General features: G+C 63.2%; 1 protein-coding gene across 2 annotated transcripts; it reads right to left on the bottom strand.

The window, feature by feature from the left end:
• Positions 1-1,639: 1,639 nt before the first annotated feature.
• CHID1 (chitinase domain containing 1) lies at positions 1,640-20,649 on the bottom strand. 2 transcript variants are annotated; one of them, XM_082628790.1, is made up of 13 exons: positions 20,549-20,649; positions 17,810-17,963; positions 17,143-17,292; positions 16,751-16,883; positions 16,150-16,194; positions 15,255-15,361; positions 14,780-14,841; positions 11,647-11,739; positions 6,647-6,748; positions 5,958-6,113; positions 2,183-2,263; positions 1,970-2,012; positions 1,640-1,814 (listed from the first exon to the last, which is right to left on the bottom strand). In XM_082628790.1, the coding sequence occupies exons 2-13, from the start codon at positions 17,918-17,920 to the stop codon at positions 1,716-1,718; spliced, it is 1,182 nt and encodes a 393-aa protein (XP_082484916.1). In that variant the 5' UTR covers positions 17,921-17,963; positions 20,549-20,649; the 3' UTR covers positions 1,640-1,715. The 2 variants fall into 2 exon arrangements, with proteins under 2 accessions (XP_082484916.1, XP_082484917.1); XM_082628791.1 differs by lacking the exons at positions 1,640-1,814; positions 1,970-2,012; positions 2,183-2,263 and adding an exon at positions 5,411-5,592.
• Positions 20,650-26,289: the final 5,640 nt, after the last annotated feature.

The following is a 26,289-nucleotide window of genomic DNA, read 5'->3' on the forward strand; positions in this document are numbered from 1 at the left end:
ACCAAAACCAAACTGTCCTCAGGCACCACAGCAAACAAGCAGGAAGGAAGCACAGTCCAGCCAAGCTGTGCCCCCAGCCCTGCCAGCGCCCTCTGCCCTCTGCCCGGGTCCCCGTTCGCACCTCTCCAGCTCTGCTCGGTGAAAGCTGCTGCTCACCTCTGCTTGGTCATCCCCGCGCACCTCACGCGCAGACTTGCGGGCACCAGACCCTCACGCCCAGCCCCGACTCAGCTTCTCTCATGGCCCCCAAGCTGCCTTGGCAGCCCCAGCTCCACTGAGGTCCCACTGGGACACGCGGGGCCTGTCTCACCCGGGGCCAGCCCTGCCTGCTGCCATGTGCTGGCCTGCGCCTCCGTCAGGTTCCCAGGGCCCCTCCCCCTTCGCTGGTTTCCCTGTCGTCCAAGCCTAGGCTGAGGAGCCTCCCAGGCACCCGGCATCCGGTCACCCAGCTGGCTCCATGTCCACAGACACTGAGCACGCTGTGGGCCCACAGCTGGCCCTGCCCCCTCACGCCCCAGCTCCTGCAGGCCGCACCGCACCACAGCCCAGTGCCCATTCCTGGTGTCACGGCCTCCTTGCTCCCCTCCCGACCAGGCCTTTGAAGCCATGGGGACCGGCCTACAGTCCCACCCTTGGGACCACAGCCAGGGGTGCGGCGGGCAGCGTGGGGCTGAGGGCCTTGGGGAGACGGGCTGGCACAGGCAGGTGGGGGGGGGCACCTGACCTACCATTCCAAGTGCCCGCCTGAAGCCCACGCTGGTAGAAGTGGGGTATCCAGGTGGGCTGCCGCCAGCCAGCCTAGTTTCCGCTGGTGGGCCACGAGGCCAGACCTCCAGCCCCACCAGGAGCAGTAGGGTTCTTCCTTGGGACAGGTGCCGAGGGCCCAGCCAGGCCCTGACCCCGAGGACAGATACGTTTCCCTTAGGACCCTCCCCCAGTCACGTCCCACAGCCGCTGCGCCCTGGGCTCACGCACAGCGTCTGACCAGCGGGTTCAGCAAGCAGCACCATCACAGGTGGATTCACCTGCTTGGGGCCAGCGGGCCCACCGAGGGGGCGAGGGCTGGGGGTCCACTGTCCTTCAACTCCTGGCAACCCAGGGCTTCTCCCACTGCTCCCTCCTGGGAGCGTGGCCGTTCCCAGCGGGCAGTGGGCCTGTGGTGAACTGTCGTTCCACAGTGACCACACAACCCGCGGCACCACTGTGGGGCACGGCCAGCCTCTTGGAGCCCTCGTCTCCGCCGTGGCGCTCCCACCCTCGCTGTGTGGTGCCCATCGGGCTCCCAGGCAGGTAGGCTGAGCCAGCACCTGCAGGGGGAGGCCGGGGCCCCTCTGCATGGCCCTGGGGTGACGCCCACCAGAGCGTTCAAGTGTCGGGGAGCCTGGGGCTGTCCCGGAGCCTCCAGACCCACAGTGATCTGCAGGCCGTGCAACACTCCCTGCCAGCCTGCGGGGTGGGGACTGTGGGTCCCGCCGTCACCGGCCACCAGCGGGCAGCCAGCCAGGGCTGGGTCAGAGGGGCCTGCATCCTCAGGGCCCGTTGTCCCCCACCCCCTGGACTGCCCGCCTCCGTCACTGATGAGGAGCCCGGGGTCCCAGGCCGACCTGCCCCCGCCCAAGGCCGCAGCGCACACAGCACGGGAAATGGAAGAGTCTGTATTTTGCCTGTCACTCCCTCCGTCTCTTGCAAAAGCTCAGGCCGGCTCCAGTCCAGGCTTACAGCAGGTCGTAGAAGTAGTCCAGGCCCTGGCCCAGCTCCCAGATGGACAGCCCGACGCCCAGCTCCCTGGCCAGCTCCAGCCGCACCTGCAAGGACTGAAGCAGCGGGAGTGTCGGCCCTGCCCTGCCCGCCTGACCCCCCGTGGGCCACCTGCCGACCCCTGCCCACCACAGCCGAGCTGAGGGCCAGGGTTGCTGGGGAAGGGCTTGTGTCTGCTGCCCCCACGCCCAGCGTCAGGGCCCACGCGCACCTTCAGCGTCGGGTAGAAGACGACGTGCCTCCCACCGCGGCTTCTGCAAGACAGCACAACCCTCAGTCCGCCGGCCCGACTCCCACTTGCCTCTGCCCCTCCCCCCACCCCCCAGCCAAGGCCTCAGGTGCCCCTCCTTGGGCCAGGCCGGCCCTCAGGGGCAGAGGCCGAGCTCGAGGCCCGCATCACTTGGGGCCGCCCCCGGACACTCACTTCTTGTACTCGAAGAAGTGCTCTGCGGCCTGGCTGTCCCACACCATCTGGGGCCGGTGGTCCTTCAGCGTCTGGATGTACCTGGGGGAGGCTGGGCGTGGGTGCGGGGGCCCTCCCCTGCCCACCCGAGCACCTGGACGGGGTGGAGGTGGCCTCTGCCATCACGGAAGGGGTGAGGCCACCCGAGGGCAGCAGGATGCGGGGTGTCATCCCATCCCGATGGTCTGCGGAGTGCCTGCAGCACACTGGGTCAGGTGGGAGGGCCACGCGTGTGGCCCAGACATGAAGAAAAGACAGGAAGCAGGACCGTGGGACGGGGTCTGGAACACTCGGGTCAGGGCCAGGGCTGCGGCGGCCGGGTCCTCACTGGAGGTAGGGGGAGGACAGAGACCCCGAGAGGCTGCTGAGGTGTGAGCAGAGGCCGTGGCCGTGCTTCAAAGCTCGTGCCGCACCCTGAGCTGGCGGCGGGTGGAGCGCGGGCCCCGCGCTGTGGGCGCACCGCATGCTGGGCCGGTGGTGCGGGCAGGCGCTCCCGGGGTCAGCCTGGGGTGCTGCAGTTGCGGGGGAGGTTTGGGGTCAGCCGCAGGCCTGAGGATGAACGAGAACGGGGGCGGCCTCGGCACCCCCCACCGCGTCCCCCCACCTCGGGAACAACAGTCCACGGCAGTGGTTTCCGGGCCCTTTCAGAGGCCAAGTTGTCCTCAGCCTGCCTCCTTGCTGTGGACACAGCTGCCCCAAGCCCATGGGAGGCCCCGCCTCACTGCCAGGAGCAGGGGTTGAGAACCCCTCCCCACCCAACAGAGGACACACAGAGGACAGGCCGGTACCCAAGGTGCCGCATGGCCAAGACAACTGGGGTCTCCAGCTCACCCCGTCTTCTGGCACGCAGCCGATGCCCATACAGGCCGGAGACCTGCAGCCTGGGCCCAGGGAGGGGGCTGCGATGCTCCAGGCTGCACCTTGCACATCGGCAGCGGGTCGGGGCTGGACAGAGTAGTGGGAAATGAGGTGGTGGCCGTCCAGGGGACGCCTGGATTTGCTCCCACGGGGCCTGGGCCAGGAACAGCCACGACCCCCATCAACCAGCTCGAAGCGTCCAAAATTATTGCATTATACTTAATTAGCGCAACGCTCTTGGGATGCTTGATGTCATCTGCAGCTTTTGATCCAACGTCAGCTATGTGGCTGAGACAAATGTGGGATGGGCGGGGATGGGATGTGTGGGGAAGGGTGAGGCATCCTGACCCAGCCTGTCCCTGAGCCCCCGAGTCCCAGGGCAGATGCTGGAGGGCAGGTGGCTCTGGGCCCTCACGTCTGGGGAGCTCTGGCTGTGTGCACTCCTCCTCCGGGGCTTCCCCTCACAATCTGCTACCTGCTGGAGGTGGTGAGGCTGCGGGGCTGGCTGAGGCTGGGGTCTCTGTCGGGGTTCAGCCAGACCCCTGAGAGCACCTGGTCCCTCCCCTCTGAAGGCCGAGGCTTGGCGGTGCCAGGGCTGGGGCCACACAGGCCCTCACACCCGCCTGGGTGCAGCCCCGGGGATGCGGAGCAGCAGAGTGGGGTGTGAACCCCACGCCCCCACTCAGGCAGCCCTGGGACCAGGTGCCACCAGTCGCCCCTAGGCAGAGTGAGACCCCGGCGCAGGACGGCCACACAGGGAGAGCTTCCCCGAACCTCTGTGCCCTTGGCCTCTGGTGGCCTGGCCCAAGAGACCTCTGAGCAGGGGCAGGGGGTCTGCCAGACATGGCCCACCCTTGGGGACCCATCTGGCCGTGTTCTGCTGGGGCTGGCTCTCCTTGAGGTCCCTGGGAGGCAGGGGCAGGAGAGGCCAGGCGGGGTGGGGCTGTAGGTCCCAAAGATGCAGGAGTATGGGTGCCCACTTGGCTTGAGAGCACTCACGGGGCTAGCCGGGCACCCTGGCCACCAGGGCAGTGGGAGGGCCTCCCAGAATGGGGGCTCGGCAGCCGTGGGGACCCACGGATCAGCACCCAGAACTGCACGTGGGGTGACATGAGCCTGCAGGCAGGGGAGCCCTGGGCCCTCCCGGGGTGTTTCACAGCCGCCCAGACTCCTCAAAGTTGGGGAGTGACGAGGCCATGCACACAGGAGCCTGGCCGTGGTCATGATGGGGTCTGCGTGTCACCCAGGGAAGGCCAACAGAGGCTGGGGGGGGGGTCAGTGGAGAACCCAGAATGTGCACAAACAGCCTGCCCTCCGCCCCCTCCCGCTGTGGCAGGCACAGAATGCGGGCCTGGCTGATGGAGGCCAGAAGGCCAACCCCCGGCCTGACAGAGCTGGCCTCCTGCCCCTGCCTCAGGGTCCTGGCTCCGTGTGCGGGAGCAGATGGTGAGGCCGCTAATCCCCCACTGCCTGAGGGGACCGGGGACACCTGCCACAGAAGGCCAGGGTCTCAGCGCTGGAGTGGCTGAGACGGGAGAGCAGATAATCCTGGGCCAGGCTGGCCTGGGCTTCTGTCAGCGGAAGAGATGGAGAGACTCCGGCGGCCATGGGGCTCACCTGCCCCTCACACCTGGCCTGTCATCTGCTCAGGGAACAGAGGCTGTTGTAGTGAGTTCCGGGGTGAAGACCGGCTGAGGGGCGCATCCTGGTGAGCTGTGTTGCTGGGGGGCCGGACCTGGGTGAACACGCTCACCCCCTGCAGAGGCAGCCCTCCCCTCTCCCACGGAACAGCATCCATCTGCAGGCGGCCTCACTAAGCCTGCCCATCTGGTTCCCCAGATCCGAACTATCTGGCCCTGGGAGGGGGAGGGCTGCTGACCAGCCCTGGGAGAGGCCTCTCCCCACGACCCCCAGAGCCCCAAGGCCCTGAGCCCAGAGGTCAACCCTGCCCTGCACGCTGGGGAAGGGCTGGAAGAAATCAGGCTGTGGACAAAGGAGGTCAAGTGCAACCCCAGGGGCCAGCTGGGGGCCCCATCCCCTGACCAAGGCTCACCCAGGGTGCGGGCAGCAGGCGGCAGATGGCCGGCCAGGGCCCTGGGAGGGAGGAGGAAGCGGTGGGGTGGGGGCACTCGGGCAAGGAAAACTGAACAGAAGAAAACAGAGGCCAAAAAAATAAAATGAGTGTCAGAGGATGGTGGGACAAATAGACTGGCCTAACACACGAGTACGCATGGGCCCGGAAGAAGAGGAGAGAAAGGGAAGGACAAGAAAAATACTAGAAAAAATAAACTATAACCTTCCCAAATATGATGAAAAGGATAAATGCACAAATCTAAAAAACTCAACGAAAACCAGGTGGAAAAAATGTAAAGAAGCCTACGTGGAGGCGCCTGGCAATCACAGCGCAGTGGTGCTTGGTGGTGATACGTGTGGAGAAACCAGGTGACGAGTGTCTCGTGGGACAGAATGCACCGGAAGATGGCAAAGCAACACCGTCAAGGTCCTGTAACAAGCTGGCAACCCAGAACCCCACATCCAGCACAAACATCTCCCCCAAACCCGGCAAGATAAAACGGAAGAGGATTCAACACTGGTATAAATGCATAGCAAGCAACACAAAGGGCGTCCTTCAGGCTGAAGGAGAGGAGGCCGGGGGGCCGCATGCTGCTCGGGCCAGATGGGGGCCACACCCCCGCCGACCCAGGGGAAGAGAGGGCACTGGGACAGCACCCTGCAGGCACCTGGTACGTGGTCAGACCCTGCCAGGCCTCCTCCTCGCTGCACCCCCCCACTTCTGGGAGACGCACACCTCCTGACACGAGGGCACCGTGGCAGACGGCACAGGAAGCCACCTGGCATGGGGCAGCCGCCGGCTCACCTGGCCCCGATGACAGGCTCGCGGATGTCCTTGGAGGCTGAGTAGTCCATGCCGTAGAAGTTGAGTCCCAGCAGGATCTTGCTCCGCCACTTGGACTTGGGGTCCAGGACCTGGACGCAGGCTCGCACCCAGGACAGCGGTGCGCTGGGGCCGGCCCTGCAGGGCCAAAGAGAAGTGCGTTCAGCGGCAGACAGAGGCCTCAGGGCGCCCCAGGTTGGGGTGGGGCCCACATGCGGAGTGGGAAGGACGGCAGCAGGCAGGCGGGCCCCTGCAGTCAGCCGAGAGGCTCAGGTGAAGGCCCGAGATGGACAGAGGCTGCAGCATGATGCCCCCGGCCACGGGAGCACCTTCTCCTGGGCAGCGAGGCGGGCCCAGCACCGCAGCCACCATGTGGTGGCCAGGATCACATAGGCGTGGATGGACACCCCGGGATGGCATTCCCATGGGGGTGCCCGCTGCCCTGTGTCACGTGACCCCCAAAAGGAGAAGGTCGCCCAATTCAAGGCCAATTGCGGGCTTTGGGAAGAAGAGACCGGGCCCTTCATGTGCCTGGAGCCGAGAGCTGACAAAGCGTGGCCCTGAGCAGGCTCGTGGGAAGCTGGACCTCGCCTGAGCATCCAGGCCCCTGGTCGGGGGAGCATCTCTGTGCCAAGCCAGAGCGCACGGGGCCCCGGGGTGCCCCCACTCACTGCTGCGCTGTGGAGTAGTCATAGGTCATGAGGCTGAAGCCATCCAGCACGGGGGCCAGCTGCTCAAGCTCCTTGTGTGTGAACATGCCCAGCTTGTTGGTCCTGCAGTGAGACGGCGTGGTCACCACACCCAGCTCGCACAGCCCCTCCAGCCCCGCCCCAGCTGACACCTGGGCTCAGCAGAGGGCACGGCAAGCCGGCCGTGTGGGCTCCCAGCTCACGCCCCTTCCTCCTCCACGCCAGGAGACACCACAGGTCACTTTCCCTGGAGAGTGACCCAGCGCTCGGTTACAGGGGATGGCCTGCAGCTGGGTCCTGACGGGCAGTGCCTGCTGCTGGAGGTCCAGCAGAGACCCGGCTCCCCTCCTGCCCAGTGCACTGGAGACCGCGATTAGCCCAGCTCCGGGAGGGCCCATCCCTACGTGGGCACAGGTGCCCCAGGCCAGCCCCGCTTCATCTCAGCTGCGAGCACGGTGCCATGAGCAGAGCGCCCTCCCTCCCAAGGCCTCAGGCCTGGGACAGGCGGGAGCCCAGGTGGCCTGTCTGCTGGACACACCTGGTCCGCTAGCCCACCCGCTCTGCCTGCAGCAGCCCCTAGGACTGCAGCCTTGTCCCAGGGTGGCAGGGCCCTCTGCTCACCCCAACAATGTGAGCAGAGAGAATCCCTCTTCTCAGCCAGCACCTCCAATCCCTGGGCAGGGGCAGGGGCAGCCCACTGTGTGGACCTCAGCCATGGTCACCGGTTCCACGGGGTCCAGGCAGCCCTGAGATAACCCATCTGAAGGCTGCCCCACTCCAGCTGAGCAAAGCCTGCCCCGGCCGCCACCTCTGGAGGGAGCAGCCAGGAGGCCAGGCCCAGGCCCCCGAGAGACACGAGGCACCCGTGGGGCCTGAGCACCAGCAGCACCAGCCAGCGACCCCAGGACCCCAAAGCCCGCCCCTGAGTGGGATGAAGCAACACGCAGTGACGGGCACCTGCCGTGGCAGGGAGCTCGGGGACACACCTGGGGAGCAGATGCTTCACCGGGTGGTGACAGCCACACTCCCTGTGGCCACACTCCAGACCGGCCCTCTAAAGTCAGCTAGAAGATGCCAGGCCGGCAGACGGCGTTTTCCTCCCAGCTCAGCCCCAGAGATAGAGACGGGCCTGTGTGAGGAGGGCCTGGGGCACCCCAGAAAGAGCGGATGCCATCAGCTCCAGGAAGATGTTTCCACAATTCAAAAGCTCACCCGTCCCCAGGTGGACGTTCGCTCAGGAACCCATGGACACCCCGCCCTACCGTTTCTGGATTCAATGGCTCACAAGGGGAGGCAGGGTCGCGAGCTGAGCAGTGCAGTGGCCCAGTAGGGAGTATGCCCCCGTGTCTCATGTCCTGGTCACTGCAGCACCGGGGCCTTCCAGGAGACATTCCCTGCTCAACTGGGAGAGGGGATCCCACCCCCAGGGGTCCTGAAAGCGCTGGTACCAGGTGTGAAGGGGAGGCCGGCGAGGGGCAGGGGGCAACGAACTCTGGGCGGGGGGGGCACCAGGAGGCCTGTTGCCCTGCTGGCCTCACTCACCCCGTAAGAAGAAACCCTTCTGCTCAAACCCAATCAGCACAGCAAACAGCCTCACTTTCACTGGCCGACTATTTCTTAGACAAACACTCTCAACAACGGCCACGGGGGTCACGGAGGATGCTTCCCAAGCCCCTCCTCCTCCCAGTCACACTGTTCCAGGAAGTCCGCTGCTCAGGGAGGAGACTGGTGCAGGTTCCCATCCCGCGTGACTCCCCGAACGGCCGCCTTCGCTGGTTTCAGCTGCAGCCCCGTCAGAGGCAGGCGCTGCTCTGTGTGGCCTGCGCCCACCATGCCGGGGGCCGCTGCTCCTGCCGACATCAAGTGCACGTCCCAAAGGGCTGCAGGGGCCGCCCTGGCCCACCAGCCCCTCTGCTTCCCAAGGCTCTGACCACCTCATGGCCTCTGGCCACACCTCATGTCTGGGCGCCTGGGGCTGCCAGGTGCTTCTCACTGAGTCGCTACCCGTCTGACTGCAGGCACCCCTCCCCTCCAGAAGGCCGGCCTGCCCCACGGGATCCTTCCCCCCGAGGCCCTGAAGCTGCCAGACGTGGTGCTGGGGCAGCGCCCGCGTCTCCTCGGGGCATCGCAAGATGAGGTGGCCCTGGTAGACGTCGTGTGGCCTGGCCTCCCCTCTCCACATGGCCACGGACAATGGACATGGTGTGGCCTCTAGACCAGCGGTCCTCAACCCCTGGTCCTCAGACCGCCACTGGTCCGCGGCCTGTCAGGATCGGGCCACACAGCAGGAGGCGAGCAGTGGGCAAGCGAGCGGAGCTTCATCCGCCGCTCCCCGTCGCTCCCACGACCGCCTGAGCCACCCCCCACCCCCTGCCCGTGCAAAAACTGTCTTCCACAAAACCGGTCCCTGGTGCCAAGAAGGTTGGGGATCGCTGCTCTAGACAGTTTCCCCCCAGACACGAGGAGGCTCGCCCAGAGAAGGACCCCCACCCATCCCCTTCCTGACTGTGGGGAGACGGCCTGCCCGAAACCACGGGAAGCCACGGGGGTGGCTGCAGCACCCGTCAAGGTGGGCACCTGCCCGTGAGGATGCGAGCTCACCGCAGGGCAGGTCCTGGGAAGGAAGCCAGCCCTCCATGCCCGAGGCCAGTACTTTCCTGAGGGTTCCGGGAGTGCTGGATCCTCAGAAGATACAGCCTGAGAAGCCGGGGCGAGAACTAACTCAGAGCCCCGTCCAGAGCGAGGACGGCCCAGGGCTCCGGTTAAACCCGCTGACTGGTGCTGGGACGTCAACGGGGGCCGAGGCGCGACCTCGGGAGCAGGGCTCGAGGTCAGGATGGCGGCTGTGCCAGCAGCCCCTGGAGGGAGGCCCCAGACCAAGGTGCACAGCAGCAAAGGCACGCCGGCCCTGGCGCCACACACACAGCCCCTCCTGGGGCGGCTGTTCCCGTGGGGGGCAGCGCAGCCTTTGTGAGGCGACTGATGATGCAGAAAACCCCAGAAAGACTGTTTACGGCTCCCTGGCTCCTCTGCTGGGGCTGCTATCCAGAAGCATGGCAAAACAGAAGTCAACGATGAGACAAACTCCGAGGTCGCCAGAGCCTCTGGAGAGAGCAGGGCTTGCTCGCCAGCCGCGGGGGTGCAGCCCAGGCCTGTGCCCCCCCAAACACACCCCTGGCTGCCAGCAGGGGCAGGCCAGACTGGGCCACAGCTCAGCGGCAGTGCCCAGGACCCATGCCTCCAGCCCTGGCCACAGTCTCCTCCCTCCAGTCACCTCCTCGGCTGCCAGATGGAGGGCACTTCCTCCCCTGGTCACCGCAGGGTGAGAGAGCGGCCCTGGCTCACACCATCTACTTCCTGCCTAGGGGACAGGAGCTCAGGCCGGACTCCTGGGCAGAGAGGGCACCAGGCGGAAAGCTGCTCCCCACCCTGTCCCAAGCCCTCCCGCCCTTCCAGGCCAAGCCCAGAGACCAGCCCCTCCATGGGCGTCCGGCCCAGTCACTCCCCTCAACACACACACACACTCTCCAGCATGTGGGCTGGGAGTCTGCTCTCTGCACCTGTCAGAAGCTGCGAGGCCCGAGGCTCTGGGGAGTGGAAGGGTGTCAGCAGGGAGGGGCTGCAAGCAAGGCCCCCGGGGTCCCACCCCCGGCCAGGCAACCAACCTCTCCCCAGCCGAGCCTGAAGGGCTGCCCCAGCTTCCGAGGAGCTTGTCTCTGCCGACGGCCCCTGACCACAAAGGGCAACCGGGGCTCCACCGGCCACAGCACCCCACCCCGAACCATCACAGAAACCAGGAGACCCCGGAAACGGGTGCCCACATCTGCAGCCGAGCCCACAGGCTCTGTGTCTGCCACCCCCGGCTCTTCCAGAATGGGGCCCCCCATCCTAGGAGGACTGGTGGCCCCTGCTGCCGCCGGCCTATCACACGCGTGTGTTGCACACAGGAGCACACACGAGGCTGAGGGCCCTGGAAAGGTGGGGAGAAGAGTCGCGAGGGAGGCTGAGGCCCTTGGGCTTGGGTGGGACCACCACCCAGGCCTCTGGTGACGTGTGGGGGCTCCGGGGGCGCGAGCGCCAAGCAAAGGGTGGGCAGCCAACCTGGGAGCAGCAGGTGCCTGCTGTGGTGGCTGTGGCGGCTGTGGCCTTGGCCTCAGCGTGCCCGCAGGCTCCTCTGTGTGGGGCTATCGGCCTGTGAGCGTCAGGGTCGCCAGATAGCTCGGGTCCCAGAGCTGCCCACCTGCTTCTGTTAACTGGCCCGCGCTGCAGAGCGAACCGACAGCCAGGGGTGACAAGATGCATGGACAGCGGTCCTTCCAGAGCAGTGCACTGAGGCCCAGGCTGCCCTGGAAGCCAGCGGAGACCAGGCAGAGCGCAGGCAGCAGCCCTGGGCCTCTGTGCACCATCGACCCGCCACTTGGCTCCGGGCTGCCCCCCGTCCTCACTTTGCGATCTGGCCTCCTCCGCGCCCAGCACAGGCTGACTTGGCACTCGGGCCCCGCATCTCCCTGTCCCGGGGGTTCTGGAAGAGCTGCCTCACCGGGCTCTGTGTCCCGGTGTGTGCAGGGCTGGGGGTGGCTGTGAGATGGGGCTGGGAGGTCAGGGCCCCCTCATCACAAGGCCTCATCAGTGGAGCCGCCCCCAAGTCCTTATCTCAAGGCAGGACATGAGCAGCTGGGCTCAGCGGCGGGAGCCCTGACCTCCTGGGGCCTAAAGGGGCACAGGCCCTGCACTGCGGTGCCCGGGGCCTCGCCAGGGACCAGCGGGAGCGCGGAGCAAGTCTAAACAACACGGTTTCAAGTGCTCAGGTGTAAGGATGCAGCCTTGACCCGTTGACGCATGAGGGCATGCTGAGGCCACCGAGGTGTCCGTATGTGCTGACGAGGATCCCCGTCGACACATGCGGTGGCCAGTATGTACCTGGACGGGGCTGGGCACTGACCAGGAAGGGCCTCCCCTGGCCAAGCAAGCATGGCACTTACCCAGGGGCAACAGCGGGCGGGATGACCAAGAAGGCTAGCAGCCGGGCCTGGTGCAGTGCCTCGGCCACGTGGGTGAGCAGGTGAATGAGGCCCCTGCAAAGAAACAGGACAGGTCAGGAGCAGCTGGGCCAAGACCCCCGCTGTGGGCAGACGCCCCTCACAGCCACGTTCTGCCTTGGAGGTACGGGCTCCAGGGTGGATGCACCAGGGGGCCTGGCAGACACCGCGGGGATCGCCCTCCACCTAAACTGCCTGCCCAGCCCCCATCCTTCCTCACACTCAAGGCCCCTCCCTCCCCACAAGAGCAGGGTGGAGAGCAGAGGGGGGTCGGTGTGGCGCCCCATCACCTCTGAACCCTCCCAGATACACAGCCGGGCAGGGAGGAAGGACCCATGTGGACTTGGCATGCTGGCCTGCTGGTGACCAGGTCAGCCTGGGCCACGAAACTCCTCAGGCTGTGCTGAGGGCCCTGCTGCACCCGGGAGGTGCCTTGAGACTTGGGGGCGGCTCCACTGATGAGGCCTTGTGACGAGGGGGCCCTGACCTCCCACCCCAGGGCGGCGGCTGGCCCAGCCCCCTCACACAGCCACCCCCGGCCCTGCAGACACCGGGATACCGAACTCTGGGTGCCTTGGCCCCAGGTGGAAATAAGGAGGGGGCACTGGCATGTGCTCGACCGGTAGTGCCTGGACGTGGGGAAGAGTCTCTGCGGGCAGCGGGCCACCAGGCAGGGGGCAGAGGAGACAGCAGCGTCACGGGGTCACCTGGACCCTAGGCGTGTGGGAGGTGGCAGTATCTCAGAGCTGGCGGGCAGCATGTCCGGCGGGACAGTGGCTCTGGCACAGCCTGGGAGCACTCGTCAGGACACCCCAGTCCCGGAGACCACCGTCACCGTGCCTGAGAGGCTGTGGGGCCAGTGACCGACCTGGGTCCTTTGTGCAGCCCCTCAGGAGCCACCTCCGTCTGGAGAACGGGCAGCAAGTGCGCCCCCCCCCCCAACTACCAAGTGCAGGAAGGTCAGAGGGGCTGCCCCGGCCCGCAGCCCCAGAACAAGTCTGCAAAAAGCAAGGGGGGTGGGGCGAGCACAGCTGCCGGTCATCCTGCCAAGGCTGCCATGGGGCCTGGTGTGCACTGACCACTGGACTGTGGCAGCCTCTCAGAGCCTCCCAGGTGGCCCCTGCTCAGTGGGAGCAATCCCGGGCCAAGGTCATTCCGCTCTGGCTTTGACTGTACGTGGTCAGGGGCGCCCTCGGGGGCGCACACGGGCTGGAAGGGGCCGGCACCTCCCTGAGGCCAGAAGCTATCAGCACCTGTCACTGTTGGGTGCCTTCCTGGCTTCTGGGACCACCCAGGGGATTCCCTCTCTGTGAGAAGGGGGAGGTGGCCTCATGGCCTGGGGGAAGCACCTGATCGGCGGGGACCGGGGCCGGTCTGCTGGGACAGAGTCCCTGGGGCTTCCCCTTGGCTGCCCGCCCACTCGCCCGCCCGCTCGCCCGCCCGCTCGCTGGGTGTGAACGCAGGAGACGGGCCTCTCGCCAGGGCCGGGTAGCTCCGCACACTCCTCCCCAGGAGGCTTTCACGGAAGGGCCTGGGGGACCCGCAGCCCAGGGTGGCACGTGGACAAGGGGCCACTGCCTCGCATCACACCAAACAGGCCTTTCCAGGGTGACCTGGCACTTTGGGTAGGAAACAGAAGCCTGAAGAGGGTGACAGGTGGGCACAGGACCATGGACGTCCCTGTCATGCCCGCCATGGCCAGGCCTGTCCTCGGAAGCAGCTCCCAGGCAGCAGTGTCCAAAGCCATTGACCAGGCTGGCCAGCCTCCACCCTCCTCCGGGCCCCCCGCCCCCCACCCGCCAGGAGCCCCCAGGGTATGGAGGCGCTCCGGCACCTCCTTGCCCAGCTGCACCCCCTTCTCAGAAGGTGCCATACGGTCTCCTCAGCAGGGTCACCACCCAGCAAGGACGGAGGCAGAGCCGGGGGGGTGGGGGGATCGTCTCTCGGCCAAAAGCCAGGGCCCCCGACGTGCAGGTGCTGCGTCGGCTCCCAACAGACGTGGGTATCCTCCATGCTCTCAACCTGGCTGTCTCCACCCATCCTCCTCCTGAGCTCCAGCCTTGGGGCCCTCCCGGGGCAGAAGTGGACAGAGAGGGAGCCTTTCAGAAGCACCCACTGGGGCAGGGGTCTGAGCACCGAGAAGCAGGTACTGTGGCTGGGGGCCTGGGCCCAGGCCACCGCCGTTCCCAAGGCCAATAGTGGAGTCTCCCTACCCCCACCCAGGCAGAGAGCCCCCAGCATGCCTGGCTCCAGGTGCAGCTTCCTCTGGGCCTCGGGTAGGAGGCCTATCCCCCCGCACAGACCCCTCGACAATGCGCCTCCCCCTGCATTGAGAGGCAGGGGACCCCACGGACGCTGTCTTCAAGCAGGCAGAGCGCCGCCTGCAGCTGCGGGAGGGTAGAAGAGGAGCCCTGCCCAGGGCTCCCCCCAGGGTCTGGCACACGTGGAGAAGTGGGGGCTCAGGTGCAGGAAAGGAAGCGGACAGCCAGTTCCGGAACCGGCTGCAGCCTGTCCTGCCCTGGCACCAGCCGCTGGGCGGCACCTAGCATGCAGGCGCCCCGGGCGGAACTCAGTCTCTCCTCCGCCACCTGTGGGGCTGACCCCATGGCCCTGACAGAACCAGGGGCAGCGGCTCCTGCAGGGGACCTGCCCCCGTCCCGCCCTGCCAGGTCACTGGCCGTGAGCCTCATGCGCAGGGTGGATGCTGCTTCGAGGGGACCATGCGGCACCCTCCTAGGCCGGCTGATGCAGAGCCTGTGGGCCTAGGCGGCAGATCCCTTTCCCAGAGGACTCTGTGGCCACCTGCTCCAAGGGCCCCGGCCCTGCACGGCCGCCTCTTCTCTAAGTCCCTTGGAGGCTCCACCAGGCCAATCATGTAGGCGTCTCAGCTGGCTACCTGCCCGCAGCTGCTCCCGGGCCTCTTGGAGCCACTGTCCGACTTTCTCGGGGTGCCATCCCCACCCCCAGGGGCAGACTGTGGGAAGCAGGCCCTCCTCCCACACGAGGTCCCCCCACGTCCTTCCTCCAGCCTCTTCCTGACACCTGGGGGCCCGCACGCCGCCCACAGCCCACTCACGCGTGCTTCTGGATCAGCAGCTGGTTCCAGACCTCCACCACCAGGCCGTCAAAGTGCTGGCTCTGAGAGGAACAGGGGCTGGTGAGGAGGGTCCCAGGAGGAAGGGGTGGGAGGGAGGTGCAGAGCCAGCCCCGCTTCCTCCCGCCCAACCAGGCCTCAGCCCGAGGGCCAGGCTGCAGGCCTGGAAGCCCCTCTCTGAAAGAGGCGGCGTGGGGGTCCCCAAAGGAGCCAGCAGCAGAGGAGCTGGGGCTCTCGTGCGCCCCGCCCACTGGTGTGCCTCCCCCACACCTGACCCCAGGGTCCTGAAGGGTTCTCCCCTCCCTGCAGCCCAGCACCAGCTACCAGGAGGGGTCCCCTCCCGGGAGCGTAGCCGGCAGCTGGGCATTGCCCAAGGGAAGCCCCTGCCCCCGAGATGCATGGTGGCCAGAGGGAGCCCAAGGCAGCCGGTGGTGGCTGCGCAGGCACCGGGCGTCACCTTGGCCACCTGGACGACGGTCCTGCTGAGCTCCTCTATCTCGTCCTCGCTGTCCAGGACATTCTGAAAGTCCTCGTACGTCCAGTCCTCGAACCGGAGCCGAGGCACTGGGGACAGACCCGCAGAGACTGTGACCCTCTGTGCCGGCCCTGCCCACAGGCTGGCCCTTGGCTTCCAGAGCAGAGTGACCATAGCCAGGCACCCAGTGAGGTCATCCCAGTGCAAGGTGGCTGGGCGAGGGCGGGGCACCAGGGGGCGCTGGGGAAGGACGGAGATGCGCACCCTCTCCTCCCGACACACCAGGCCCCCGAGTGCCCGGATGCTGGCCCGTCCGCCGCCTCCCGCCTGCCTCTGGCTGGACCAGCCTCTGCCGGCTCCCCCTTGGCCCAGCTGCAGGTCCCCTCCCAGCCCCATGCCCCCATTCCTCCTGCTCAGCTGTGATGTGCCCCTAGACCCCTAAGCCTCCCTCCCCAACCCCACTGCACTTTGCAATGGGTCCCTCCCTCGCCAGCCATGAGCTCCAGGACGGGCAGGGCAGGGTGAGCGTCACCCTTGGGCGCAGCCCCCAGGGCCCTCGATAAACACTCGTGGGTGAATGAAGCGATGGGAGGGCAAGACCACAGGTGAAGGCGGGCTGGCCTTGGTGGGCTGAGCTGGGTGGGCGGGAGGGCCACAGGGCTCTGGCTGGACTGAGGGCTGTGAGTGCTGGGCTGGGGTGGCCTCATTTCTGAGCTGTTGGGAGAGTGACCGACGCGCTAGGCAGCATAGCCTGGGTTACCAGGCAGGCGTGAAGACCTGGGGCCACTCACCCACCCACAGGGAGCTCCCGGACCTCCACCCGTGGTGTATGGCCTAAGGGCCCACAACCCTGACCCTGCAGGCCCACTGGACTCACCCACACGTAGGCCCTTGGCCTGCTTCCTGACTGCCCGCATCCACCCTGTGGGACGTGGAGAAGACAGTCAATGTGGGGACACAGCCCCCTGCCCACATGAAGACTTGGCCTACCCGCCAGGAGGAGAACAAAGGGAGGGGGGGCAGGGGAGAGTCTGTGGGCCCTGCACTGCCCCTCCTCCACCTGCAGGACAGTCAGGGCCAGGGGCAAGTGGCTGCTCCAGGGGCGATGACTCCGAGGCGCCTGGGACCATCTCTCAGAGCTGAGGGGCATCCAGAGGCCAGGCACTGATGCTGCCCGGCCGTGTCCTGCAACACACTGCCCTCCCAGCTCTGGGAACCCCACCACCAGCTAACACCTCCTCTCTCTGAACCCAAAAGGGAGGACATCTGGGCAAACACAGGTGCAAAACACGGCTGTCAGGATAGCCAGGCTTCGCCCCCTCCTGGACGCTGTCTTGGACGCCTCCTCCCTGGACACTGTCTACAAACCCCCAAGGGCAACAGGGATGCGGGTCGATGCCAGGTAGTCATCATGCTGGCACACACTCACACCCTCCCAGACCCCTGGAGCGAGCGCAGACGAGCAGCGGGGCGAGCACCTTGGTCCACGTCGTCAAGGCCCGTGACCTCAAACATCTCGCGGCCATGCCTCTTCAGCTGCAACCACACAGGCGCGATGTGGGTGAACTTGCCCCCGAAGATCTTGGCGACATCGTAGCCGTGTCTGTTCCACTGGCAGAGGACGGAGAATGGGTGAGCCTGCTTGCAGCTGGGGCAGAGGGCCTGAGAGCCACGTTGGGATGGGGGCACTGCAAAGCTGCCCGCGCCATGGGGAACAGGACGCTTGGCACGATCCCGGCCACTTCTCTGGGAGGCATGGCTCCCGCCACACCCCCATGGCGGCAGCGGCCAGGGGAGGTGAGAACGCAGACAGACCCGAGCAGCCACCTTGCCCTTGGGACCTCCCTGCCCACCCCAGGGCCTGGCTTACTGGCGTGACATAGCCCAGGATGTCCCCAGCAAAGTGCCTTTTGTGGGCTTTCGCTGAGCAGTAGCTGCGATGTTCGAGAACCACATCCTCGGCTCTGAGGTCTGTCACCACCAGACCCCGCTCGTGGACGGGCTTGCCTGAAAACTGAGTCTGAAACAGAAGGAACAGGGAGGAAGCTGTGAGGGTTCGTCCCCAGGAAGAAGCCCAGGGACAGCAGCGGTCCTCTTGTTCAGCAGGGGTGTGTCCCAGGATCTACACGGAGCTGCTGAGCAGGAGACCGCAGGGAAAGGCCTGCCTTGAGGAGCTGACAGTCCCCGAAGACTCACTCTGCCTCCCCAGGGCTGCCTCAGAAAAAAGGCACAAAGACACAGCCAAACCCGGCGTGGCTCTTGCCTGATTTGCTCAGTGAAGCAGTGAAGAGTGCAGGGGTCGAAAGAAACAGAAGGCAGGGTGAGGGCGGAAACGTGGCACATCACAGGTCAGCCCAGCGGGGGCAGGCGCACCCTTGGGCCCCAGCACCAGAAGCTGCTCCCGCCGAGGCCAGCCAGCCAGAGCCCTGGGGCAGCACAGCACAGGCTGCCCAGAGGCCAAGCTCTCGGCTTACAGCCCCAGCGGGCAAGGAGGCGCGATGGCTCAGCCCTTTGGCCCATCTCCAGACTGCCCTTACCTTCTCCAGCAGCGTCTTCGAGGCAGCCTTTTTGGCATCTGACTTTGACAGGGTGGCGTGAACAGAGCCGCAGGCCAGGGCAAGCCAGAGTGTGCCGAGGAGCACCCGCATGGTGGGCGTGTCACAGCAGGGTCCAACCTTGGGGTCCAGGGGGCTGCAGAGAGAGCAGAGCCCGTGGAGACCCCCAGCAGGAAGGGTGTCCCCTCTGCCTACTGCAGCAATGGTCCTAACAGTGCCTGGGGCCTCCCAGCACTAAGCTGGGCACCGAGCAAGCCCCAATGGCCAGAGTCCAGCTGTCAGCACCACTGGGCCCTGGCATCCCTCAGACACCCAGGAAGGGCCTTCCTTGCTGCAGGCCGGTGAGCCCTGCCCCACTGGCTCGTGGCCGCCCTAACCACAGCCAGCCAACTAGGAAAAGACTGGCTCTCCACCCTCAAACCCCCAAATATTCTGGCTACGAGCTACTGGCTGAAGTGTAAAATAACAGAGCCATGGAAAGGACTAGAAAAAAATATGGGTGCCTGTGTACGTAAACTCAGGGACAGGGGCTGGAGGGGGTAGGCTTTTCCACCTAAATCAGCAACAGTAAAGGTTATGATAAGAAACATCAATAGAGTTTACTATGTAAAAACGTGAGGCTTTCACTTAGGAAACAAAAAGCAAATTTATTTATTTGCTTTAAAAAATATATTTATTTATTTAGGCTGTGCACGGTCTTAGTTGCAGCACGCGGGATCTTCGTCGTGGCATGTGGGACCTTTAAGCTGCAGCATGCGGACTTCTTAGTTGAGGCATGTGGGATCTAGTTCCCTGACCAGCCATCGAACCCGGGCCGCGGCATAGGGAGCACGGAGTCTTACCCACTGGACCACCGGGGAAGTCCCAACGAAAAGCAAATTTAAAGAAATGATATGCAAAACAAGAAAACACTTGGAACATACTTGACAATGAATTTCTATTCCTTATCTACACACAACACGCAAAGAACTCTTACAAACTGAAAATAAGACACTCTAATAAAAAATGCCCACTATAAAATACAGAAAGGACGTGAAAAGGTGTAACAGAGATACCCCATAATACAGACACCCCCCCATAACACACAGACCCCACCCCCACCATCACCAGCAACCAAAGGAAGGGACGCTGAGATAAGACAGTGAGCTGTGCGTTTTGGTCCCCCCCCCCCCCGCCCGCAGGCACTGGCAAGGACTGAGAGCATGATGTGACCTGAGGACCTGGGGCAGCATCACTCTCAGAGCCGTTCCTGAGAATCCAAGCTGATCAGACCTTTTCGGGTGACAACCTGGTCACAAATATTATACTTTCCAACACGTGTTTCTTTTTCAAAGATCCCACTTTGGGGGACATCCCGCTTACGTCGAAAATGCTCGAAGATGCTCACTGCAGCGGTGTTCAATACCCTGCACTCCCAGATGCCAGAATACAGAGGGCACCACGGTGCTCATGACCCCCTAGTACAAACGTCACAAAGTGCACACGCACAGTAGGGTCCTGTTTATTTATTTATTATAAATTTATTTATTTATTTATTTATGGCTGCGTTGGGTCTTCGTTGCTGTGCGCAGGCTTTCTCTAGTTGCGGCGACTGGGGGTTGCTCTTTGTCGCGATGCGTGGGTTTCTCATTGCGGTGGCTTCTCTTGTTGCGGAGCACGGGCTCTAGGCGCACAGGCTTCAGTAGTTGTGGCATGCAGGCTCAGTAGTTGTGGCACGCGGGCTCAGTAGCTGTGGTGCACGGGCCCAGCTGCTCTGCAGCATGTGGGATCTTCCCGGACCAGGGCTCGAAACCGTGTTCCCTGCGTTGGCACGTGGATTCTTAACCACTGTGCCACCAGGGAAGCCCTCCACTTCATTCTTAAGATACTGGTTTTAATCCATCAAACCTGTCTCTGCTCAGTGACATGCAATTTGAGAAATGCTGACCACCGTGCCCTGAGCGACCATCACCAACACCTGGCAGGACCCCGAGCCCAATGTCCCGTGAACAGAATACTGCCGTCCCCACAGCGCGGGTAAGGTCCGTCACAGATTCTTGCCTGTGAGCACAAACTTTGGGGCTAGCTGTGCTCCTGCGGGGAGGGCCGAGTGCACTTGGAAGTGAAGGCGGCGTAAGAGCAGGAAGACCCCAGCCCCGGAGGACGTTAACCTCGGGTTCTGTCCACACTGTGGGCCACCGTCTTGTTCCCTCAGCGGAGGAAGCCCGAGGCAGCCTGCCATGCGCAGGGGGAGCGGAGGATACTAGCGGGTCGAGGTCAAGAAGGAGCCAGCCCGGCGCGGCCCATCGCGCCCCGGGTCCCGGCCCCACGCCGGCCAAGCCACGTGCTGCCGCTTGCGCCCGCAAGCTCCCGCCCCGCGTCCTTCATCCACACCCGCTCTCAGACGCACTCACTCACACCCGCTCTCACATCCCCTTTCGTCCACACCCGCTGTCACACCCACTCACACACCGCCTCTCATCCACACCTGCTCTCGCACCCACTCTCGTCCACACCCGCTGTCACACCCACTCTCACACTCCCTCACACCCGCCCACACCACTCCCTCTCGTCCACACCGCTGTCACACCCGTTCTCCCTCGTGCCGCGCCTCCTGCTCTCACACGCACCCCCCGCGCGCTCGCTCCGCGGAGGGGAACGGAGGCCGTAGGAGGCGGGGAAGCACACGCCGGAACGCGGGACGCGGACGCCACCCTGCCCAGCCGCCGCCGCGGCGCTCACCTTCATATCCCGGAGACCGGACGCTCGCGAACCCCGTCGGAAGTCCCGCCTCAGAAAGCCCGCACGCCGCCGCCGCCGCGCCACGCCAGCTTCCGGGCCGCCGCCACGCAAGGCACGCTGGGGGCGGGGCCGAATGGGAGGGTGGGGGCGAGCCGAGGGGAGGAGCCTGGACAGGGAGGGCGGGGCCAGGGCAGAGGGGCGGGGGTGGGGGCGGAGCGAGGTCGAGGGGCGGAAACGGGGCGGGGCGGAGCCTGGTGGACAGGGCGGGGCTGATGATGTGGGCGGAGGAGGCTAAGGGGCGGGGTGGACCGGGCTGGGCAGGGCGGGGAAGCGGGCGGAGAGGCGGGGACCCGCCCGGGGCGGGTGGGGTCCAGACTTGGGCGATGGGAGGACCGAGAGACGGTCTCGCGTGCCGACCCCGGCCTTCCGCGGGCCCCGGACTCTCCCGGGAACCTAACGCCCTCGCTCGACAGGTGGCGCAGTGGTCTGGGTTCGGGGGAGCGCGCTGTCCCCTCGCCCCGGCAGCGCACGCTCGGTGGAGGGCTGGGCTCCCGGTGCGACGTCCGCGTTCCGACCACGTGGGTGACCACCAGGGCGCGCCGTGGGTTCCAGGGCCGCAGGTGCCGCGCAGGTTCGACATCCGGAATTCCACGTTCTCTCTTGAACGCGGGAATCGCCTCTCCAGGCTTTCCTCCTACCGCCTGGTGGCCGCTCGCTAGCCTAGCCCTCTTCCGTCAGCCCCCATGTCTCCCCGGGTGAGCTCTTCTCACTCCTTGGTTTTGGTCACCATCCAGGGGCCAGTGGTGCCCACAACGCTGTCTGGAGCAGGGACATGTGCTCCAGGCCCTCTGGATGGCCCCTGAACATCATAAATCCCACATATTCTAGAGTCAGTGCTCTCCCTGTCCTCGCCTCCAGGAACTGTGGCACTTCTCACATGCAAATCCCACAAAGCTTGGAACCCTCCAGAGGCTAACAGTAACCGCCCCCCCCCAACCTTTCAGCCCCAGCAAGGGGAGTCAGTGCGCCTCTGCGACGGATTGAGGGCACAGTGGCCAGTGGTTTTAATCACAAGGCATTTTACACCTGATCCATGCTGACAGATTCTCCACCCATCCCTAGCTGTTCCCAGCAGTTTCCTGCAGAAAACCGCATGGCCCGTCCCTGCTCGGCCAGCCCTGGGACCTGCTGCACGGCTGTTTCCCCATTTCTGCTGCTCAAGAGGCCACTCCCTGAACTGAACTTCGTTTTCTTTCTTCCTACTCAGGTTTCCTTCTTTCTCTTCCTCCTATTTCTGCCAGACAACTCCCACGGTCTTCCCAGGGGCTGGGGGCTGGTGGGTGTGATGAGGCATGTCACGTACCAACCGTCAAGTGTCACTGGGCATCTCTGCGTTCCTGGCACCCAGCTCATCCCTGAGGCCTGACCTGTGGGTAGTGACCCCAGGTCAGGCAGAGCTCTGGAGAGGGCCCCAGGAGGCAATGCTGAATGCAGCCCTAGGAATGCCAAGGATATCCCAGCAAGGGCAAAGTTCTCTTAGTGAGGAAGACATTTAGTCGCCTTAGGATCCCTTGAGAGCAGAGATATTTGGAGCTAAAGAACTGCAAAGTTGGACTTCCCTTGTGGTCCAGTGGTTAAGAATCCACCTGCCAATGCAGGGGACACGGGTTCGAGCCCTGGTCCGGGAAGATCCCACATGCCACGGAGCAACTAAGCCCATGTGCCACAACTACTGAAGCCCGCGCGCCCAGAGCCTGTGCTCCGCAACAAGAGAAGGCATTGCAATGAGAAGCCCGTGCACCTCAACGAACAGTAGCCTTCACTCGCCGCAACTGGAGAAAGCCCAAGTGCAGCTATGAAGACTCAGGGCAGTCAAAAATAAATAAATAAATAAAAATTAAAAAAAATAAAGAATTGCAAAATCCATTCAGGGTTCACTCTGGTCCAGCATGGCAGACCCCGAGAGCAGGCAGGCAGGAGGGACAGGGAACCTGGCGCCAGCCCCCCTCTTCAGAGCCCCCACCGGGCAGGGTTTGGGGGTCTTTGGAGTTGTGAGCACAAAGCTGTCAGCCTCCCAGCTGGCAGAGCTGGTGCCAAGGGGCCCCAGCACCTAGATTGAAAGCTGACTTATTTAAATGGGTCCAGCCACAGGAAGATTTAGAATGAGGCATAGGAAGTTTTAAGAGAATCTGAACCAAAGTGTTAGCATTTACAGATGAAGTGAGACTTGAACACATTTGGTAGTGCATGTTCCTGGAACATTTGAGACAATGGGGTTCACCATTTTAAATATTTAATCTATTGAGTGCATGAGTTCTTGAAGCACCCGAGATTTTGTTGTCAGTTCAGACAAACTAGAGTACATAAATGGAAGTGAAAGATACTTAATTTATAAATTCAGTTTGAAATGCTGAAAATGCTTGAGTTTGTCGATGGCACAAAATATTATGCAGAGGCCCCTTAAAAACAACCATAAAATCTGCTAGGCTTATGAAGGGAATATGGGCTTGTAAAATGGAACTTAGCAGGTTAAAAAATTAGGTTTTGAAATTATAACTTTAATAAATCGAATCCTAATTATTTAAATTTAATGTAAATCTGAGTATAAACTCCTTGCTCAGACCCGAAACCCTAACCCTCAGCCCCCATCCCTGGCCCTTCCTCAGGCCCTGGCAGCCTGAGGAGCAGCCTGCCCTGCCAGGTGCAGGCTCTGAGCTGCGAGCCCAGGTCTGGCCCACCCTCGCTCTATCCTCCTCCTTGCCCCCCGCCTGTTTCAGTGGGCACCAGAGGACATGCAGGGGCAGATACAGTCCCCGTGGAACAAGAGGGCCTTCAGAGGCAAGCTCTCCTGCTGCCACTGGGCCCCTCCCCCATGTTCTGGGGACACCTGCAGGGCCAGAGCACCCCACCTTGGGGGCATGCGGCCAGCCGAGGATCCCCAGTCTGAGGCTGCCTCTCCAGGAGGGCCTGGAGGGCATCTCTGTCTTATTATGGGGAGTCCAGTACCTGGTCGACACCCCAAGAGCACTCATACCTTGTTGCTGGGGGTGCCCGGTGGCCGTGGGGCTCCTGGGGTCGGGCTTGTGTCTTCCCTGGGGTGGCCAGTGCTCTTGGGTAGGGCGAGGGTGGGGTCCCTGGCCCCGTGGGCAGCCCTGAGCCTCTCTTTATTTGCCAAGTCAGCACAAGGTAAGTTGTTTTCCTGGCAGGGGCCACCCGTGCCTTGTCCTATTTTAATGGGGAAGGCTTGGCCAGGGGTCACGCCAAGGGCAGGGCCCAAGCCACTATCACTGTCCTATCACTCCTGGGCCTAGAAACATTCAGCTTTGAGGCCAGGAAGAGGGACACATGCAAGGATTTCCTGCTGCTGAGCCCTCCTCCAGCTCGTGGATGGAGACACCCTCCCTGGGTACTGGGATAAGCAAAGTCCAGAGCAAGAAGGGAGAGGGAGCACGGCGAGTCATGTGCAGCGGAAGCTTCCAGATATGGCTCCAGAGCCAGCACAGCAGATCTGCTGTGTCCCACCCCCACCAGCCCATCTGGCCGGGACCGGGGTGACTGCTGTGACTTGGGCATCGTGTGCTGTCTGGCATGTAGCTGTCCAGTCAGTGGCCGGGCAGATGCTAAGCCCCGAAGTAGACTTCTGCGATGGGCAAGTGGCCATGCACAGGGTTGCGTGCTCTGTGGTGTCAGTCATGGGTTTTAATGCTTCTCGCCATCCCACAATCCACGTGAAAATACCCCATAATGAAGGGGAGGGGTGGTACGTGTGTTGACGAAGCCAAATGGGCAGCGTTTCTTGGTGGCTGTCATGGGGCACGTGGGGTAGTGGACCCTGGAAGGTTGTCCACGTCCCTACCACGGCACCTGTGACGGTGACCTTCTTTGGAAATAGAGTCTCTGCAGATATGACTTAGGATCTCGGGAGGAGTTCATCTTGGATTTAGGGTGAGACCTCAGTCCAGTGACTGGGATCCTTATAAGAGGAGAGAGAGGAAGGTCCAAGATACAGGCGCAGGGGAGAAGGCCACGGGCTGAGGGGTCCCGCAGCCACCAGAAGCTAGATGAGGTGGGAAATGGAGTCCGCCTCAGAGCCTCCAGGGGAACCAACCCTGCACACATGTTGATCTTGGACTTCCGGCCTCTAGAACCGTGAGAGAATCCATTTCTGCTGTTCCTAAATCATCAGCTGTGGTTATCTGTTATAGCAGCTGCAGGAAACCGCTATAGTGGTGCTGAAAGTCCTGAACTGATATTTTTAGGTATGTTTTCTTTCCTAAAGCGGTTTTTCTCAGGCTAATCTTAAAATTGGCTTATATTCCATCAGCCCACCCTGGCTGGGCCCTTAGAGGAAGGAGCTGCAGTAGGTGAATGTCGGCCTGAGATGCCACAAAACACCCCACAATATGAGGCCCATTCAGTAATGGACGGCTGGCTGGCTACCAGCATGGCTGAGCCGGCCTTTAAGGTAAAGGGGTGTATTTTTCAACAGGTACCTTAGGGAGACTGGAGGTCCTGGTTCCCTGCTCTGGGGGTGAACAGGATGCCTGAACTGGCAGCATCCTGGGGGGACGCTCCACCCCTCCCCTGGTTGGCGTCATCAGCTGCGTTGCTCCTGAGGCTGATGATTGACAGTGCTTGTAAGGCCCCTTCAAGCCCAAGGGGAATGGACGTGAAGTGGTCTTGATGACAAGCCACAGGACAGGATGGTGGGGGGCATCCTGACATGTCCTAGGCCCCTAGAGCACCAGAAACCCCAATGACACAGAACCGTCGGGCATGGGAATAGGTGTTAATTAGTATCTAGGTTCGGCAGGTGTAGCAGAGCCCCCAGCCACAGTGGCACAAACACGGGCAGCTTGCGAGCTAGCGCAGTGCAGGGTGTGGTCCAAAATGGAGCTCCAGCCATCAGAACCGAGCTCCAAGTAGGTAGGATGGAAAAGGAGGGGCAGGATTCAAAATCATGTCACCAAACGTGTGTTTTGGGTTGAATTGTGTCCCCTGAAAGTTCACATGTTGAACTCCTCAGAATGGGACCTTATTTGGGGTCATTGCAGAGGTAATTAATTCAGATGAGTTCGTGCTGGGTAAGATGGGCCCTGGGTCCAACATGACTGGTGTCTTTGTTAAAAGGGGAAATTTGGACACAGAGAGAGACATGCATCGAGGGAAGATGGTGTGAAGAGACACAGGGCAAAGATGGCCGTCTACAAGCCGAGGACAGAGGTCTGGGTCAGATCCTCAGTCGCAGCCTCAGAAGGAACCAGCCCTGCGGACACCTTGATAAACAAATTCCAGGCTCCAGAACTGGGAGATAATACATCTCTGAATTCCTTTCTCTACATCATATGCAGGAATTTCTGGCATCTCAACCTTGTTTTAACCCAGGGCCACTGAGTCCAGCTTCCAGGCAGTCGGCTGCCCAGGCAGACTCAGCTGATCCAGATGGCTGGGTGCCCTGTGGGACTGGGCCACTCTCTCAGAATCCATCCTACACACATTCTGCAGAGTTCGGTCAACAGAGACTCAACTTCCTGCAGTTCTCCTGGCAGCTAAGCCTTTCCAATCCGGGTCTGATTTTTTTTATTTTAATAAATTTATGTATGTATGTATGTATGTATGTATGTATTTTTGGCTGCGTTGGGTCTTCATTGCTGTGCGCGGGGGCTACTCTTTGTTGCAGTGTGTGGGCTTCTCATTGCGGTGGCTTCTCTTGTTGCGGAGCACGGGCTTTAGGCATGGAG

This window comes from Mesoplodon mirus (assembly GCF_964341445.2).
Source record: "Mesoplodon mirus genome assembly, chromosome: 7".
NCBI lineage: Eukaryota > Metazoa > Chordata > Mammalia > Artiodactyla > Ziphiidae > Mesoplodon > Mesoplodon mirus.

Coding starts and splice junctions, on each gene's coding strand:
- CHID1 (XM_082628790.1), bottom strand. CDS start 17,920: ATGCGGGTGCTCCTCGGCACACTCTGGCTTGCCCTGGCCTGCGGCTCT. Junction 6,114..6,646: donor GACTACTCCACAGCGCAGCA/GTGAGTGGGGGC, acceptor TTGGCCCTGCAG/GGCCGGCCCCAGCGCACCGC. Junction 1,815..1,969: donor TCTTCTACCCGACGCTGAAG/GTGCGCGTGGGC, acceptor CCGCTGCTTCAG/TCCTTGCAGGTGCGGCTGGA.